The sequence below is a fragment of the Malus sylvestris genome, chromosome 15 (genome assembly GCF_916048215.2).
Source record: "Malus sylvestris chromosome 15, drMalSylv7.2, whole genome shotgun sequence".
Classification (NCBI taxonomy): Eukaryota; Viridiplantae; Streptophyta; class Magnoliopsida; order Rosales; family Rosaceae; genus Malus; species Malus sylvestris.
In genome coordinates, this window is record NC_062274.1 from 22,009,224 (window position 1) to 22,025,293 (window position 16,070).

At 40.5% G+C, this 16,070-nt stretch overlaps 2 protein-coding genes and 1 pseudogene across 3 annotated transcripts; 1 reads left to right on the forward strand and 2 right to left on the reverse strand.

Moving 5' to 3' along the window:
- Nucleotides 1-4,869: 4,869 nt before the first annotated feature.
- LOC126602806 (putative disease resistance protein RGA4) lies at nucleotides 4,870-8,172 on the reverse strand (annotated as a pseudogene).
- A 1,499-nt stretch (nucleotides 8,173-9,671) lies between these two features.
- LOC126604816 (uncharacterized) lies at nucleotides 9,672-13,775 on the forward strand. Of its 2 annotated transcripts, XM_050272128.1 has the most exons (16): nucleotides 9,673-10,024; nucleotides 10,136-10,297; nucleotides 10,405-10,590; nucleotides 10,708-10,765; nucleotides 10,885-10,935; nucleotides 11,088-11,170; nucleotides 11,379-11,466; nucleotides 11,625-11,666; nucleotides 11,749-11,823; nucleotides 11,981-12,049; nucleotides 12,146-12,261; nucleotides 12,343-12,455; nucleotides 12,553-12,632; nucleotides 12,850-12,970; nucleotides 13,266-13,332; nucleotides 13,461-13,775. In XM_050272128.1, exons 1-16 carry the CDS (start codon nucleotides 9,753-9,755, stop codon nucleotides 13,594-13,596), a joined length of 1,719 nt encoding a protein of 572 aa, XP_050128085.1. In that variant the 5' UTR covers nucleotides 9,673-9,752; the 3' UTR covers nucleotides 13,597-13,775. The 2 variants fall into 2 exon arrangements, with proteins under 2 accessions (XP_050128086.1, XP_050128085.1); XM_050272129.1 differs by lacking the exon at nucleotides 11,981-12,049 and having other exon boundaries at nucleotides 9,672-10,024.
- Nucleotides 13,776-13,935: 160 nt separating this feature from the next.
- On the reverse strand, nucleotides 13,936-16,068 carry LOC126604818 (AP-3 complex subunit sigma-like). Its single transcript, XM_050272131.1, has 7 exons — nucleotides 15,901-16,068; nucleotides 15,744-15,786; nucleotides 15,550-15,611; nucleotides 15,339-15,435; nucleotides 14,819-14,889; nucleotides 14,328-14,419; nucleotides 13,936-14,215 (listed from the first exon to the last, which is right to left on the reverse strand). Exons 1-7 carry the CDS (start codon nucleotides 15,967-15,969, stop codon nucleotides 14,149-14,151), a joined length of 501 nt encoding a protein of 166 aa, XP_050128088.1. The 5' UTR covers nucleotides 15,970-16,068; the 3' UTR covers nucleotides 13,936-14,148.
- Nucleotides 16,069-16,070: the final 2 nt, after the last annotated feature.

The window sequence follows — 16,070 nt, forward strand, 5'->3', positions numbered from 1 at the left end:
TGAGCAGCCTAGCTTTTGAGAAAGCAAACGCCTCTTCGATTTCTGAGCAGGCGCCTCTTCGATTTCTGAAGCTTCGTCGAGTGCAGATTTTTATAGGGGCTGACATTAAGTTCCAAAGCACACTTGAATATCCACCAGTAGAAGCTCCATTCTTGCACTTCTAAGATCTTGATTTGTCCGACCTCTTCTCTCTTCAACACCTTTGAAAATGTCTGGCCCCTCCGACCGTCGTTTTGACTTGAACCTTGTTGAAGAGGCAGCCTCGCCTTCTCCAGACAACATATGGCGCCCATCCTTCGTCTCCCATACTGGTCCTCTTACCGTTGGGGATTCCGTGATGAAGAATGATATGACCGCTGCGGTAGTGGTCAGGAACCTTCTCACTCCCAAAGATAACAGACTACTTTCCAAACGGTCTGATGAGTTGGCTGTTAAGGATTCTCTGGCTCTCAGTGTTCAGTGTGCAGGTTCTGTGTCTAATATGGCCCAACGCCTATTTGCTCGAACCCGCCAAGTTGAATCATTGGCGGCTGAAGTGATGAGTCTCAAACAGGAGATTAGAGGGCTCAAGCATGAGAATAAACAGTTGCACCGGCTCGCACATGACTATGCTACAAACATGAAGAGGAAGCTTGACCAGATGAAGGAATCTGATGGTCAGGTTTTACTTGATCATCAGAGGTTTGTGGGTTTGTTCCAAAGGCATTTATTGCCTTCGTCTTCTGGGGCTGTACCGCTTAATGAAGCTCCAAATGATCAACCTCTGATGCCTCCTCCTTCTAGGGTTCTGTCCAGTACTGAAGCTCCGAATGATCCCCCTCTGGTGCCTTCTCTTTCTGGGGCTCTACCGACTGCTGAGACTTCTCCTAAGCAACCTTTGTGAAGGCTCCCTCTTGTTTGTTTATTTTGACTCAAGTATATGTACATATTTGTAACTTATCGGGGATATCAATAAATAAGCTTTCCTTCATTTCAACGTATTATGTTAAATACACCAAAGCCTTCTTCGCTAAGTTCTTTGAATTTTCTTTTGTTGAAGCTTGTATGTTGAAGCTTGTATGTTGAAGCTTTGTGAGTGGAGCATGTAGGTTGATGTAGTGTTCCCTTAATTTCCCGAGTGAGGAAAACTTCTCGGTTGGAGACTTGGAAAATCCAAGTCACTGAGTGGGATCGGCTATATGAATCTTAGAACGCCATTGTGTTCTGTCCTGTGTCATGTCCTCCGTTATATCCAAGTACTCTAAGTCTTTTCTTAGGGTCTCTTCCAAAGTTTTCCTAGGTCTTCCTCTACCCCTTCGGCCCTGAACCTCTGTCCCATAGTCGCATCTTCTAATCGGAGCGTCAGTTGGCCTTCTTTGCACATGTCCAAACCACCGTAACCGATTTTCTCTCATCTTTCCTTCAATTTCGGCTACTCCTACTTTACCCCGGATATCCTTATTCCTAATCTTATCCTTTCTCGTGTGCCCACACATCCAACGAAGCATCCTCATCTCCGCTACACCCATTTTGTGTACGTGTTGATGCTTCACCGCCCAACATTCTGTGCCATACAACATTGCCGGCCTTATTGCCGTCCTATAGAATTTTCCCTTGAGCTTTAGTGGCATACGGCGGTCACATAACACGCCTGATGCACTCTTCCACTTCATCCATCCAGCTTGTATTCTATGGTTGAGATTTCCATCTAATTCTCCGTTCTTTTGCAAGATAGATCCTAGGTAACGAAAACGGTCGCTCTTTGTTATTTCTTGATCTCCGATCCTCACCCCTAACTCGTTTTGGCCTCCATTTGCACTGAACTTGCACTCCATATATTCTGTCTTTGATCGGCTTAGGCGAAGACCTTTAGATTCCAACACTTCTCTCCAAAGGTTAAGCTTTGCATTTACCCCTTCCTGAGTTTCATCTATCAACACTATATCGTCTGCGAAAAGCATACACCAAGGAATATCATCTTGAATATGTCCTGTTAACTCATCCATTACCAACGCAAAAAGGTAAGGACTTAAGGATGAACCTTGATGTAATCCTACAGTTATGGGAAAGCTTTCGGTTTGTCCTTCATGAGTTCTTACGGCAGTCTTTGCTCCTTCATACATATCCTGTATAGCTTGGATATATGCTACTCGTACTCCTTTCTTCTCTAAAATCCTCCAAAGAATGTCTCTTGGGACCCTATCATACGCTTTTTCCAAATCTATAAAGACCATGTGTAAATCCTTTTTCCCATCTCTATATCTTTTCATCAATCTTCGTAGGAGATAGATTGCCTCCATGGTTGAGCGCCCTGGCATGAACCCGAATTGGTTGTCCGAAACCCGTGTCTCTTGCCTCAATCTATGCTCAATGACTCTCTCCCAGAGCTTCATTGTATGACTCATTAGCTTAATACCCCTATAGTTCATGCAATTTTGTACATCGCCCTTATTCTTGTAGATAGGCACCAAAGTGCTCGTTCGCCACTCATTTGGCATCTTCTTCGTTTTCAGAATCCTATTGAAAAGGTCAGTGAGCCATGTTATACCTGTCTCTCCCAAAACTTTCCACACTTCGATTGGTATATCGTCTGGGCCTACTGTTTTTCTATGCTTCATCTTCTTCAAAGCTACAACCACTTCTTCCTTCCGAATTCTACGATAAAAAAAGTAGTTTCTACACTCTTCTGAGTTACTCAACAACCCTAAAGAAGCACTCCTTTCATGTCCTTCATTGAAAAGATTATAAAAATAACATTTCCATCTGTCTTTAACCGCGTTCTCTGTAGCAAGAACCTTTCCATCCTCATCCTTGATGCACCTCACTTGGTTTAGGTCCCTTGTCTTCTTTTCCCTTGCTCTAGCTAGTTTATAGATATCCAACTCTCCTTCTTTGGTATCTAGTCGCTTATACGTATCGTCATAAGCCGCTAACTTAGCTTCTCTCACAGCTTTCTTCGCCTCTTGCTTCGCTTTTCTATACCTTTCACCATTTTCATCGGTCCTATCCTTGTATAAGGTTTTACAACATTCCTTCTTAGCCTTCACCTTTGTTTGTACCTCCTCATTCCACCACCAAGATTCCTTTTGGTGTGGGGCAAAGCCCTTGGACTCTCCTAATACCTCTTTTGCTACTTTTCGGATACAACTAGCCATGGAATCCCACATTTGGTTAGCTTCCCCCTCTCTATCCCACACACACTGGGTGATTACTTTCTCTTTGAAAATGGCTTGTTTTTCTTCTTTTAGATTCCACCATCTAGTCCTTGGGCACTTCCAAGTCTTGTTCTTTTTTCTCACTCTTTTGATATGTACATCCATCACCAACAAGGGATGTTGATTAGCCACGCTCTCTCCTGGTATAACTTTGCAATCCTTACAAGTTATACGATCCCCTTTCCTCATTAGAAGAAAATCTATTTGTGTTTTTGACGACCCACTCTTGTAGGTGATCACATGTTCTTCTCTCTTCTTAAAGAAGGTATTGGCTAAGAAGAGATCATATGCCATTGCAAAATCCAAGATAGCTTCCCCATCCTCGTTTCTCTCCCCAAAACCATGGCCACCATGAAAACCTCCATAGTTGCCTGTCTCCCTGCCCACGTGTCCATTTAAATCTCCTCCTATAAATAACTTCTCCGTCTGAGCAATTCCTTGCACCAAGTCTCCAAGGTCTTCCCAAAATTTCTCCTTCGAACTCGTATCCAACCCTACTTGAGGTGCGTACGCACTAATCACATTGATAAGTTCTTGTCCTATTACAATCTTGATTGCCATGATTCTATCTCCTACCCTCTTGACATCTACAACATCTTGTGTCAAAGTCTTGTCCACGATGATGCCAACACCGTTTCTCGTTCTATTTGTGCCCGAATACCATAGTTTAAACCCTGAGTTTTCTAGATCCTTTGCCTTACGACCAACCCACTTAGTTTCTTGTAGGCACATAATATTTATCCTTCTCCTCACCATAACTTCTACTACTTCCATAGATTTTCCCGTCAAGGTTCCTATATTCCACGTTCCTAAACGCATTTTGCTCTCTTGAACTCTACCCTTCTGTCCTAGCTTCTTCACCCTTCCCCGTCTAATAGGATCAAAGTACTTCTTTTGTGTGTCCCGTGTAAAGTTGATAGGAGCATATGCTCCCAAACAACTTTGAGTGGAGTCGTTCGAAAAGAAGTTTCTATAGCCTCCTTGCTCATTTAACACTGCATCCGGGTGTCGATGGAGATACAGCGACCCTTGCTCACTTATCACTGTGCTCGGGCCACACAGCGCGCCACTTACGGGTGACGCCCTAGCTTTAGCACGATTTCGTTCTGGATTCATTTTCATAAAGATTCGACGTGATCATGGAGTGCCGGCTGTCGACTACCTGACGTCCTCCCCCTCCTCCTTTATCCGGGCTTGGGACCGGCAATGTAAGATAAACTTACACGGCGGAGTTATAAATACAAAGCAAGACAATTTGAGAAAATTCTTCTCTATGCCGAATGGCTTCTTGCTATTTTTCTCTCTTCCTTGTTGTTCACCTCTCAATGCTTATGGGCTGCACCTTGCTCCCCTTTTATAGCCAAAGAAAAGCTTCTCAAAGACATCAATGGCCAAAGGCCTACCATCAAGTCAAAAGAGTTAGGCACAAAGAGTTAGGCACAATTATAGTTTGTCTCCCATTACCACAAAGTAGCCCAAAGAATTGAACTTTAACTACATGTTTGAGTCAATAATCAACATTCGGTAGATAGAGCGTTTCTCTTCATGTCTGGTTCGAACGTACCTGTCATGGTGTAATTTAGAGTAAAATATTGCTTGTATAAAAAAAAAGTTATGGCTTTACAGAAGCAAACATAAGAAATACTAGTACCTGGATTGAGTTTGTACTTGTTAACTAATGGATATCATTCAATGCATAGCTAGTGTACACAAGAGCCTCCTGGAAGCCTGCAAATTATTCCAAATGCAACATCTTATTCAATCGAAAAATGACGGAGAGATGCGAGGGTTTCTAAACTGGGAAGAGCCTCTAGCTTGGGGCAACAACTCATTTGCAGATGCTCAAGACAAGTACAAGACTGAAGCCCGTCAACCGGTAAACGCCTCAAATTTTGAGAGTCATGGATATGCAGCGAGCGAAGAGAAGTACAAGATCGTAGTCCGCTCAGCATGCTTGTGAATCCATGGCACTCTACAATGTTCACACGATGGAGGGATGCGCAACCGTGCAAATATAACTCCTCCTCGTCAAGAGACGTTGTTTGTAGATTCTTTGAACCACGCCAATTCGAAATATGCAACTCGCAGAGGGAAGGTAAGTTGCGAATTGAAAGGGATGTGATCTTTGGACAATTTGCTATTGCCAAATCCTGAAGAGATGTGCAATGTTCAAGACCACTTGGTAGGCTTGATAATTCATCACAACCTTCAATATCCAGTGCAAGGAGGGATGGTGAAATTGGAATGGATGTCAGATTGGGGCAACAACTTATTCTCAACATCTCAAGAGCGGTGCAGTCTTCTAACCCACTCAGCGAGCTCGACAATGTCTTGCAATCCTCAATCACCAATTCGCGGAGACATGTCTTGCCGCGCGTAACTGGAATCAACTCTAAACAAGGACAATTCCTTACAGTTAGCTTCGCAAGAAGAGGGAGTGTGTCCAGCCCCTTGTGCAATTGCCTCAGCTTTTCACAATTCCTAATAAGCAGTGACTGAAGATTGTGGTTCTCTTCCACCATCCCTGCTGGCAGACAAGTAAGCGCATTGGCGCCATGCATTTCGAGGGAAGTGAGAGTAGTTAGTCGACTGCTTATATTTTCTATTGATGCGACGCTGCCAATACAATCTAACTTCAACTTTTGGAGATATGGAAAATGAGCAGGAGCATTTCTGAATTCTGTACAAGAAGAGAGTCAACTGCTCGAGGCAGGGAAACACTACTGGCGCTACTTTCTCATCGGTTGGCAATGGCATCACAACAACCGCTTCCTTCCATTCAATCAGAGCTGGACATTCAAGAATGTTTAAGCCTTTCAATGCGGGAAACAAAGCTGCCCCAGTCGTCCTACAATCATAAAATTCAGCTCCCAAAGATTTAAGCTTATGCATCATGTGAGACTCAACGCTTACAAGATATGGTAAGTGGGCAAGTGCTGGGACTTGTTGGCATTGCCGGCAATTGTCTAGCCGAATCTCTTGTAAATAGAGGGTCAACAAACCACTCATCATCCACGATGCAAATATAGTACCCAGGAAGTGGACGAGCTTCAAGCTTTCTAACTTCGGGTGCGGTTGGAGGCCTACGAGTACATCGTTGTAAGCATTTACGTTCCTGAAAGAATACCCCCATTCAAGCGTCAACCTTCGTATGTTTGCTTTCCCCACTGAGTTTGATTTCCTCGCCTCGTCTCCGTCCCTCACATATTCCAAATTTCGAATAGTTAGTTCACCTTTCAATTGGTTTAAGCCACCCAGCTAATCAATTCCATGACTCCTCGCGCTATCCAAAGTAAAGAAACATAACGTTTGATGACGAGTCAATCGTCTCATCCCAAACAGAACTTCCAGACCCTCATGGAAATAAACATGTCGCAAGTTGATCAAATTTTCCAGCTCTATTAGAAACATTGAACTCTCGAGAGATCACGTCGGAGTCAACATTCTTAAAGTCTGGAGGTTATAGAGCTTGCCAATAGATTTGGAAAGTACCCTGATTTTTGTTCTGAAATGTTGAGATACCTCAAGTATCTTAGCTCACCAATTGAACTGGGCAACTCCTTAAGATCATAACAGAATAGATTTAACACATGTAAAGCCTTGAAGCTTGAGAAGAAGTTACAAAGTTCACCATTTGAAAAGAGGGAGCGCACTTTCTCAACATTTCTTTCTGAAATTCTTTGTTGTATTGAAGGAATATGTGGCTCCTTTAGGAGGTTCAGTTTATCTTCTCGATCAGATTTTGACACTAGTTCTGCAAGATCATGTATGAGATCATGCATCTTGCATCTGATGATAAACCCGTAGCGATCCTTCGTAACATTTTGAAAAAAAGGAGTTCTCTAATAGACTGTTGAAATATTCATTACCTATATCCTCATCTCTCGATTACTTGGAGAGCAGAGCAATCCTTGAGCCATCCACAGTTGGATCAAATCATCCCTTTCAAAGTTGAAATCTTTTTCGAATATGGAGCAATATGCAAAACATTGTTTCAGAGGTGGTGATTTCAGATTATCACAACTCAGCTTCAAAACCGACATGATTCTCTCATCTCCTTCCGGTAATTCCCATATTTTACTTTCTTGAATTGATAACCATTCATGTGCACTTTTTTTAGAACGCATCATGCTTTCCAAAACCTATTTGCACGTGAGTCCGAATTTCAATTAATGAAGATTACAAGAAGGTGCATAAGCAACATATAATTAATGGAGTAGATTCTCTCCCCTCTATTTTTTTTCCTCCCCTTTCTTCCCCTCATATTTGAACAGTCATGGTTAAGTCGCATCAATTAGTTGCCCCAAGTCACACCTCAGAAGTGTTTCTGTAATCAATGCAACGTTTGTATTGCGAGTGGTTACAATCACAACACTGCCGCGAGCAGAATTGAGTTTCGATAAACAACTAATCAAGCTGCTCCATAGTATGTCATTTTCATTCCAAACGTCATCAAGTACTAGAACATATCTCCTCCCTGTCAACTCTTCTTCGAGGCTATTCAACAATGCCTCTTAACTTTCGAGTCTTGTTTTTTTCAAATTAAGGGATTCAAACATTCGGCTTAAAATCGAATTAACTTTTAAGATACACACACCCATATCTTTTTGTCAAAGCATCTGTCGATATCACGCTTGTCGTTGAATATTGATTTAGCCAAAGTTGCGTTTCCGAGGCCTGGCATGCCCACAACTGCCAAGGTTGCGATTATACCACACACAACCTCCTCCCTTCCGAAGGTCTTTTCATCAAAATCAAACCGTCAGACGGTTTCCCTGTTCCCCGTACCTGGAGGGGTTGCATCTAATTTTTTTGCAACTAATCCAATGAAAGACGCCTCGCTCTTGAGATCGGCCAGAGATGCGTTGATTTTTTCGATTTTATGGGACTTCTTTTGACGAAATAAGGCAGGGTTGGAAGCAGAGAAGATGTTGAGTAGCTTTTTCTTTGTATCGTTTTGCAGTTCTACTTCACCCCGGAGAATGTCGTAGTTGATTTCGTCCTAGACATGATCGGCATCTTGAGCTGTGTCCTTAAGCTTGTTCACCCACGCTTCGACTGCCGTACCCTGGCCTTGGAGTGCCTGCTCGGCTGCACCAAGTAAGAATTCTCGCACTGGAAGTAATGATCGACGAAGCTTCGTTAGTTCTCCTTTGAATCCCCAGGCGAGCACGACTTCCTGAGCGGCACGAGAAGCCACCTTAGTTAGAATTCCCTGGGCGGCAAAAGTAAGCAGAAATTCAGCTGCCATCTTCCGTTCCTAACAACGCAAGCAAAGTGCTTTATCTAGAAGTAAAGAAGGCGTTGATTAATGCTCCAAAATGTTGATTTACATATTGATTATAATTATTTATGGCTAATTACGTCATGATCATTTTCTTATAACAAAATTGAAATTTAAAATTGCAATCACGCGGGAAGGTGGTTGATTAATTAGCTACTAAGCAGTGTAGAATGACGTAAAAACGAGTTTGCAAATGCAATCATTATTTTAAGGCAAGAATAGTGAAGGGGTATTTCAAATTACAAAATTCCATCTTAAATTACCTTTGTCCTTTAATCCATTCCAACTGTAACTTTAAAATACTTTCCAACTTGGCTCTGTAATGATTTGTTAAATTAAATATTAAATTAGTCTTTCCAAAATTTAAACTCATCATACAATAATTCAACTCTTTTTCTTTCGTGAGCATAACGCATGCGCTGACCTCATCACATCTCGTCCATAAAAATGAAAGGGCTGAGATTTGATTAAACATGTGAAATTATATACTCAATATTCTTGTGCTTAGTCCTGAAGGAAAAAAAAAAGATTTGATTAAACAAGTGAAATTATATACTCAATATTCTGGTGCTTAGTCCTGAAGAAAAAAAAAAGAATAAAAAAGCAGAAAAGCAATAGACTGAAAGAACACAGCCGTTAAACATTTGATTAATCACGAAATTGGGTATAATGCGCCATTTTACTTTTTAAGTGATTAAGTAAGGTGTGATAATTATTTTATTTTGAATTTACGGGGGATAAATTTAGAGATTATTTTTAACGATTTTCAAGGTAAGAATTATGCCAAATTCAAAATTTATTTTAACTAAAAAGCTATTTTCTTTTTGGAGCTTTTAGATTCAAGTTCAAAAACATAAATTATTTTTAGGAGTAGGTATCTAATTACATGTTTTTATTTCTTTTATACTTATTTTTTATTTTTTTAAAAATTAAAAATCAATTAAATTTTTCTAAAATTATGCATTGCCAACTCCAAAAAATCTAATTAATATTTTATAACAAAAAACTAATATATCTGTAAAATATTCTACCTTAATTCAAGTAACAAATATATGTCTCGAGTTCAAAACCTCTTGTAGAAGCCAAACTTATGGCTAAGGAGGTTGAAATGCCTCTACGAGGCTTCCTAGCATCCGAAAAGAGTAGATAGCCGTAGTTTACCATCATTTATTCCTTTAATATATATATGAAAATGCTACTAGTTTTCAAAATTAAAGGTTGAGTTTTCGCCTTTTTGGAACGAAAGCAAAAGCCAGTCCCAGTAGGGGGAAAAAATGTGGCGGAGGAGCTTTAGCAGCAGCAGCATCACCGGCACCGCCGCTGCTACAACTGCTTTGAAGAACAAGAAATGGGACGCTCTGGTCATTGGAGGCGGCCACAACGGCCTCACAGCAGCCGCATACCTTGCACGCTCCGGCCTATCCGTCGCCGTCCTTGAGCGGCGGCACGTGATTGGCGGCGCCGCCGTTACCGAGGAGCTCGTTCCCGGGTTCAAGTTCTCTCGGTGTAGCTACCTCCAGAGCCTCCTCCGCCCGTCCATCATCAAGTAAAACACATTTGTTCATCTCTTCATTTGTCTATTTGTGCATTTGCATCGTAGAAATGTTTGAATAATTTAATTTTCTACCAAACAATGCCTTACGCCTCCTTCTAACAGAGAATTAGAGCTGCCGCGGCACGGATTGAAGCTGCTGAAGGGGAGTCATTCGTCCTTTACACCCTGTTTGGATGGAAGATATCTTCTTTTGGGGCCAAACAAGGACCATAACCACTCTGAGATTTCCAAGTTCTCCAAAAGAGACGCCGATGCTTATCCAAGGTCTATACTTATACTATCTGTAGTCCGTATCCTGTATTTTGTGTTTTGTATTCTGCATTTGGTATTCGATTCGCTCTGGTTTGGTATTGAATAAATTGATTGTACAGATATGGGAATCAGCTAGGGAATTTTTGTGAATTTATGGACCCCTTGTTGGATTCAGCTCCCCCTGAATCTTTGCAATGCGAGTCATCTTGCAGTGTTAGTGATCGGTTTAAGAATAAGATGCACAATTCGATGTTTTGGGCTCGGTGTCTGAGACAAGCGGCCGCCTTAGGCCAAAAGGACTTTGTGTAAGAATCATTAATTTTCCTGACAATGTTATAGCTAGAACCAGCATGAATTACTATGGTTATGGAGGTAGGCTAATTGATTTCGGTTTATGATTATGTGATTATTGGGCTTGACAGGGAGTTTATGGACCTTTTGTTATCCCCGGCTTCCAAGGTTTTGAATAACTGGTTTGAGGTGATCAACTCATTTCTACATGAGAGTTATCATTGATGATTCGTCCAAAGTTCATACATTGTGAAGTTTTTGCATATTATTTTGTTGGTCTTCTCTCTTGTTGATTTTGCTGTTTACAGTCAGATGTTCTGAAGGCAACCCTCGCAATGGATTCTGTAATAGGAACTACGGTAAGACTTCTCATGAATGGTGGGAGATTCATCGCTTCAAATTTTTTAGTACTTGTCGTATGTACTGGACATTTTGGGTTTTTTTATTTCTTTTTCTCAAAAGGACTTTCCTACTGTTGTTTAGTCATTTTTCCACGCTGTTTCTTATCTAGGGAAGTGTCCATACACCTGGGAGTGGATATGTTCTGCTACATCATGTGATGGGAGAAACTGATGGTGAGCGTGGAATCTGGTCGTAAGTTACTCTATTGCTTGCTTGACATATTTCTGCCCCTTTTTTTTTTCCAAAATTAGTTTCACATGATACTTTGATAGAAATTCTTGAGATATTCTTTGTTCTTTTCTTGTCGGCTTTCATTTTCTACTATATCTTTCATTAAACATTTTTGGTTTATCCCTATTTAGACTTGCTCTTAGTATTGGAAACCCAATTTTCCCTATAGTTTTGTTGAAGGTGGGATGGGTTCAGTATCCTTGGCTATCGCTAATGCCGCTAAGGAAGCTGGGGCTCATATTGTAACATGTGCAGAGGTATTTATGTCCAGAAAGGAGCTAGCTTTAGTTTGTGCTTCAGTTCTCAAACTTTTTGCGTTGGACAATTCTTTTATATTGTCTGTCTGTATGACTTTATACATTATGCGGTTGTCTTGTCTATAGCTACCTTTAACTTTTCAATTTTTGTTGTTCAGGTTCAGCAATTGTTGATTAATGACTCTGGCACTGCGGACGGGGTTAGTTTCTTCTTGCTTCCTGAATGAGGTAGTCTTGAAACTTAAATCTAACTTGTTCGATAGTTTACATGTCTTGTTGTAGGTTTTGCTGACTGATGGCTCACAGGTGCATTCTTCAATTGTTTTATCAAATGCAACCCCTTACAAAACCTTCAAGGTAAAATACTGGGCTGCATATGTAAATTCAAATATATAGAGAAGACTTGGGCTGTGAGAAATTAGATGGGAAATAACACCTGTGTAAACCTTCAAATTTTTTATAGTAAATGCATTTTTAATATATATACTATAGGTTTCCATTATATATGACACAGGAGTTGGTACCAGATAATGCTCTTCCTGATAGTTTCGTCCGTGCAATTAAGTATTCTGATTACAGCTCCGTAAGCTCCTTTTATTACTTCTTTTGCGGGGTCGTTCGTCTTAAATTTTCCATTTATAATCTTCCCCTTAACTTGAGGTTACTTACCTATCTGCAGGGAACTACAAAAATAAATTTAGCGGTTGATAAATTGCCCCAGTTCAAAAGTTGCAAGATGGGTCATCCGGATGCAGGTCCTCAGCATGTGGGCAGCATTCATATTGGTTCTGAGAGGTATGCTTTTATCTCACCATTATCATTTCTTTGATTCCACATGATGTGCTTTCTCATATTGTTTCCGTCTCTATTCTAAAGCATGGAGGAGTTTCAATTAGCCTGGCAAGATGCTGTCAATGGATTGCCATCGAACAGACCAGTTATTGAGATGACAATTCCCTCTGTACTTGACAAAACTATTTCTCCCCCTGGTACATAAAACTTCTTTGCCTTGAACGTGTGTATCATATGTCTCGTTCCTCTAGAAAGCATTCTAGTTCTCATACGACATAATTCAACTCTTTGTAGGCAAGCATGTGATCAACTTGTTTACTCAATATACACCATATAGCCCCTCAGATGGCCACTGGGGAGATACTGTTTACAGAGTGAGTTTTTAATTTCTGTGCAAAAAGATGAGGGGGAAACTCTGTAAGATGTCGGAGAAGCGAAATATCTATCTTTTTCTTTCTAGACGAGGCATCAACTCCTTTTGCTTTCTTTTTTGTGGCAACTTTACTTCTGATGGAATACTTTTGTGGGGACACAGAAATCTTGTTTTGGGCCTCTGACTAATTATTTCAAAATGGCATGGTGCCTTTGCAGGAATTGTTCGCACAAAAATGTTTTAGCTTGGTTGATGAATATGCGCCTGGGTTTAGTTCATCAATCATTGGTTACGACATGTTGACTCCGCCAGACCTTGAAAGGGAAATTGGTTTGACAGGTACTTCAAAACTCAAATCTTTGTAGAAATGTAAGCAGAAGGTTCAGCCAAATTTAGTTCACCATAAATGATATTAAGGGTTTTGGCCGGAAATGGCAGCCGTTGAACATCACAATACGGAGATGGGAAGTTTGTCAAACAAGCTTGATCTAACTCAAAATGTAGCGAAAGTGTGAAATGTTAAAATAGACCAAACATTTTCTTCATTCTATGCATAATCGATGAGATGGCTCATCGTCTCAGCATGATTGCAGCACCGAAAAACTCACACCGACTTGTAAATGTTTTTTGACAGGAGGGAATATCTTCCATGGTGCTATGGGATTGGATTCGCTCTTCCTCATGCGACCTGTGAAAGGATGGTATATCTTCTGACATCTGATTTTACCTGTGACAAAATCTTTCCTGCTATAGCGAATCAGCGATGCCTTATGTTGACTTGTGTAAAAAGTCTATATCTGTTTATGTTCATTTGGCATACACGATCCAGGTCAAATTACAGAACGCCGCTGAGAGGGCTGTATTTGTGCGGGAGCGGAACCCACCCAGGGGGCGGTGTGATGGGTGCACCCGGGCGTAATGCTGCACGCGTAGTTCTTGTAGATGTGAACAAGCCATTAAAATGATTACTAATCTGACTGGTTTCAATTTGTAGCGGGTGTGCTCCGAAATTTCCAGGCATACGTCGTCGTGTTTGTATCTTGTATCTTCATCCAGCATAGAAAGCGAACAATATGAGACTGCATTATACCTGTTCGTGTAAATTATCTTTTGATCCCTCAAAATTCTTTGGTTTTCCTGCTAATCATGTTGACAAGAAATAGTAGTTTGAAATAATGGAGCCGAGAAAACCGAGCGCACAACCATACTAAACCGACGCTCCGTTTTGGTGGCATATGCTGCCTCCTTGGACTGTACAAGGTGTCTCCAAGGCTCGAAACCGAAAAACACACATGCTCAACAGCTCAAGAAAACAGAATATATATATATATAACATCGATAACTCAAGCTTGTCACGCGTTTCTTTTTCCTTTTTCCATCAAGCATCCAAATATTCACAAACATCGCACTAATATTGCAAGAGCTCTGCAGTGATTCCTATCAAAGAAACTTGGAGGATCGGTGTGTAATCAAAAGACAGACATTATAACGAATCATTCTAAACTGCAAAGTGCAAACTATCGACTCCGCCAGGCGGAAACAGATTTTGGGACCAGTGAGATGGCATTTGAGGCAGATTCTAACCTGCACCAAAAGTTAAGAGAATCTGTTAACTTTTCAGATGAAAATAAGCAAGCGGACATTCAAAATAGTCAGCAAAAGAATATTGACAGATACGAGGGGAGAGGGAGAGCACCTTGAGATTTCTTCAACGGCCTTCATAACTTCAGTAGAACTTGTTTCCAGCACTTGACCTCCAAAAATGATCTCATCCAATACGGTATGCATCTGTGAAAGAAGAAGATAGTTACCATAAACATATATTGACATTTGGTTTACATAAATGATCATTTTTCAGTAATGACGACATATTAATCATATATCAACGACACAACGATGACTTAATGACAATACATCGATGATATAATAACGACATAGTAAACACTCATCACTTCTGCAACAAAATGTCAAAATATGTTTATTGTGGCTAATTGCCCAAAAAATAATTGAAGCACGGTTTGAGGGAAATGGTTTCACGAATCAAAGACCACAAACATTTTGATTCAGCTACATCTCCTAAACAATAATGAAGTAATCTAACACCCACTCTTTTACTCGAAGTATCAAAGTACATGCAACAAATCACAAGTAAACAATAGTCACGCCAAAACAAAGGGAGTAATTTACCTTGCTGTAATTGAGGACCACATCAAGCTCGCATACATTTTTGAAGCATTTGTCCAATGTTTCCACAAAAACTGAAATAATGAGAATCGAAGTAAGCAAATCATTCAATCAAAGCAACCCGTAGCACAAGAAAGCACAAGTATTAACTTTGAGAAATAAGCTAATCATTGCCATGTTCGGTTTTAATATAGGGAGGGCGTGATGACTTAGTCTATTGTTCAAGTCAGGACCATATACACAGTAATCCCCATTTCTCATCGAGTCGCGACAAATTAACTGTAACCATAAGGTTTCTGCAAGCAAATTCTCTCCTATTTCACACATTGCATTTCCAATTAGCAATAAACATCTCGAAATTCCAATTTCCAAAACTAAAAAGCTTTCCCAATGCATTCTGATTTCAACTAAAATTGCAAGCAATCAATTTGAGAATTCTCTACTAGCCAAAGGTGCGGTAACTTGTAAATTCGAAACTTTGCAATTCAGTAGCAGCTCCATAAATAGGGATAACGCTAGGTACCTTGAATGAGGTCGAGCATGGCAAGCTCGTTTTCAGAACTATCGAATACAAAGACGAAGTACAAAGTTGCAAAGTGCTTGTACACAAGGCGAGTATCCTGCACAAGAACAAAAAATGATTCATACACAATTTGAGTAATCATTGAGAAAGGAGTAGGAAGAAACGGAGACATAAAAATTAGGAAGAATTTGAGGGAAGATCAGCAAAATACCGCGCCGAAAATAGACTCGGCGTCCACGAAATTGCTCACATTCTCAGCTCTACTGGATAACACTGCAGAAGAGGAAGCCAAACATGAAACCCTAATTTGAATATAAAGATCACAACAAATTGAGTCTCAAGCTAACATCCACATGATTTATGCAGTAAATGAAGCATAAATCACAGTAGACCCAGAGAGAGAACCTCCATAGACGCTGCGTATAAGCTCCTGTTGCTTCTCCACAGGCTGACCTTAAACACTGTAAAGTCAGCCATTTTTATACAACGATCGTAATAATAAATAAATAAATTTTTACAGAAAAAAATAAATAAATATTGAAAATTGGAAGGAGCAGGTGACCTGAAATTCGTAGAACTTGGCAAGGCGAGGCTTCCCCTGCGTGTTTATCACCATCACCGATCGTATCATCTTTTCCAGAAATAATAAGCAAAAACACGTTTCTTTCTTTTTTTTTAGTGAATTTCCACACTACAAAAAATGAGATTTGATTTGAGATCCATGTTGGTCCC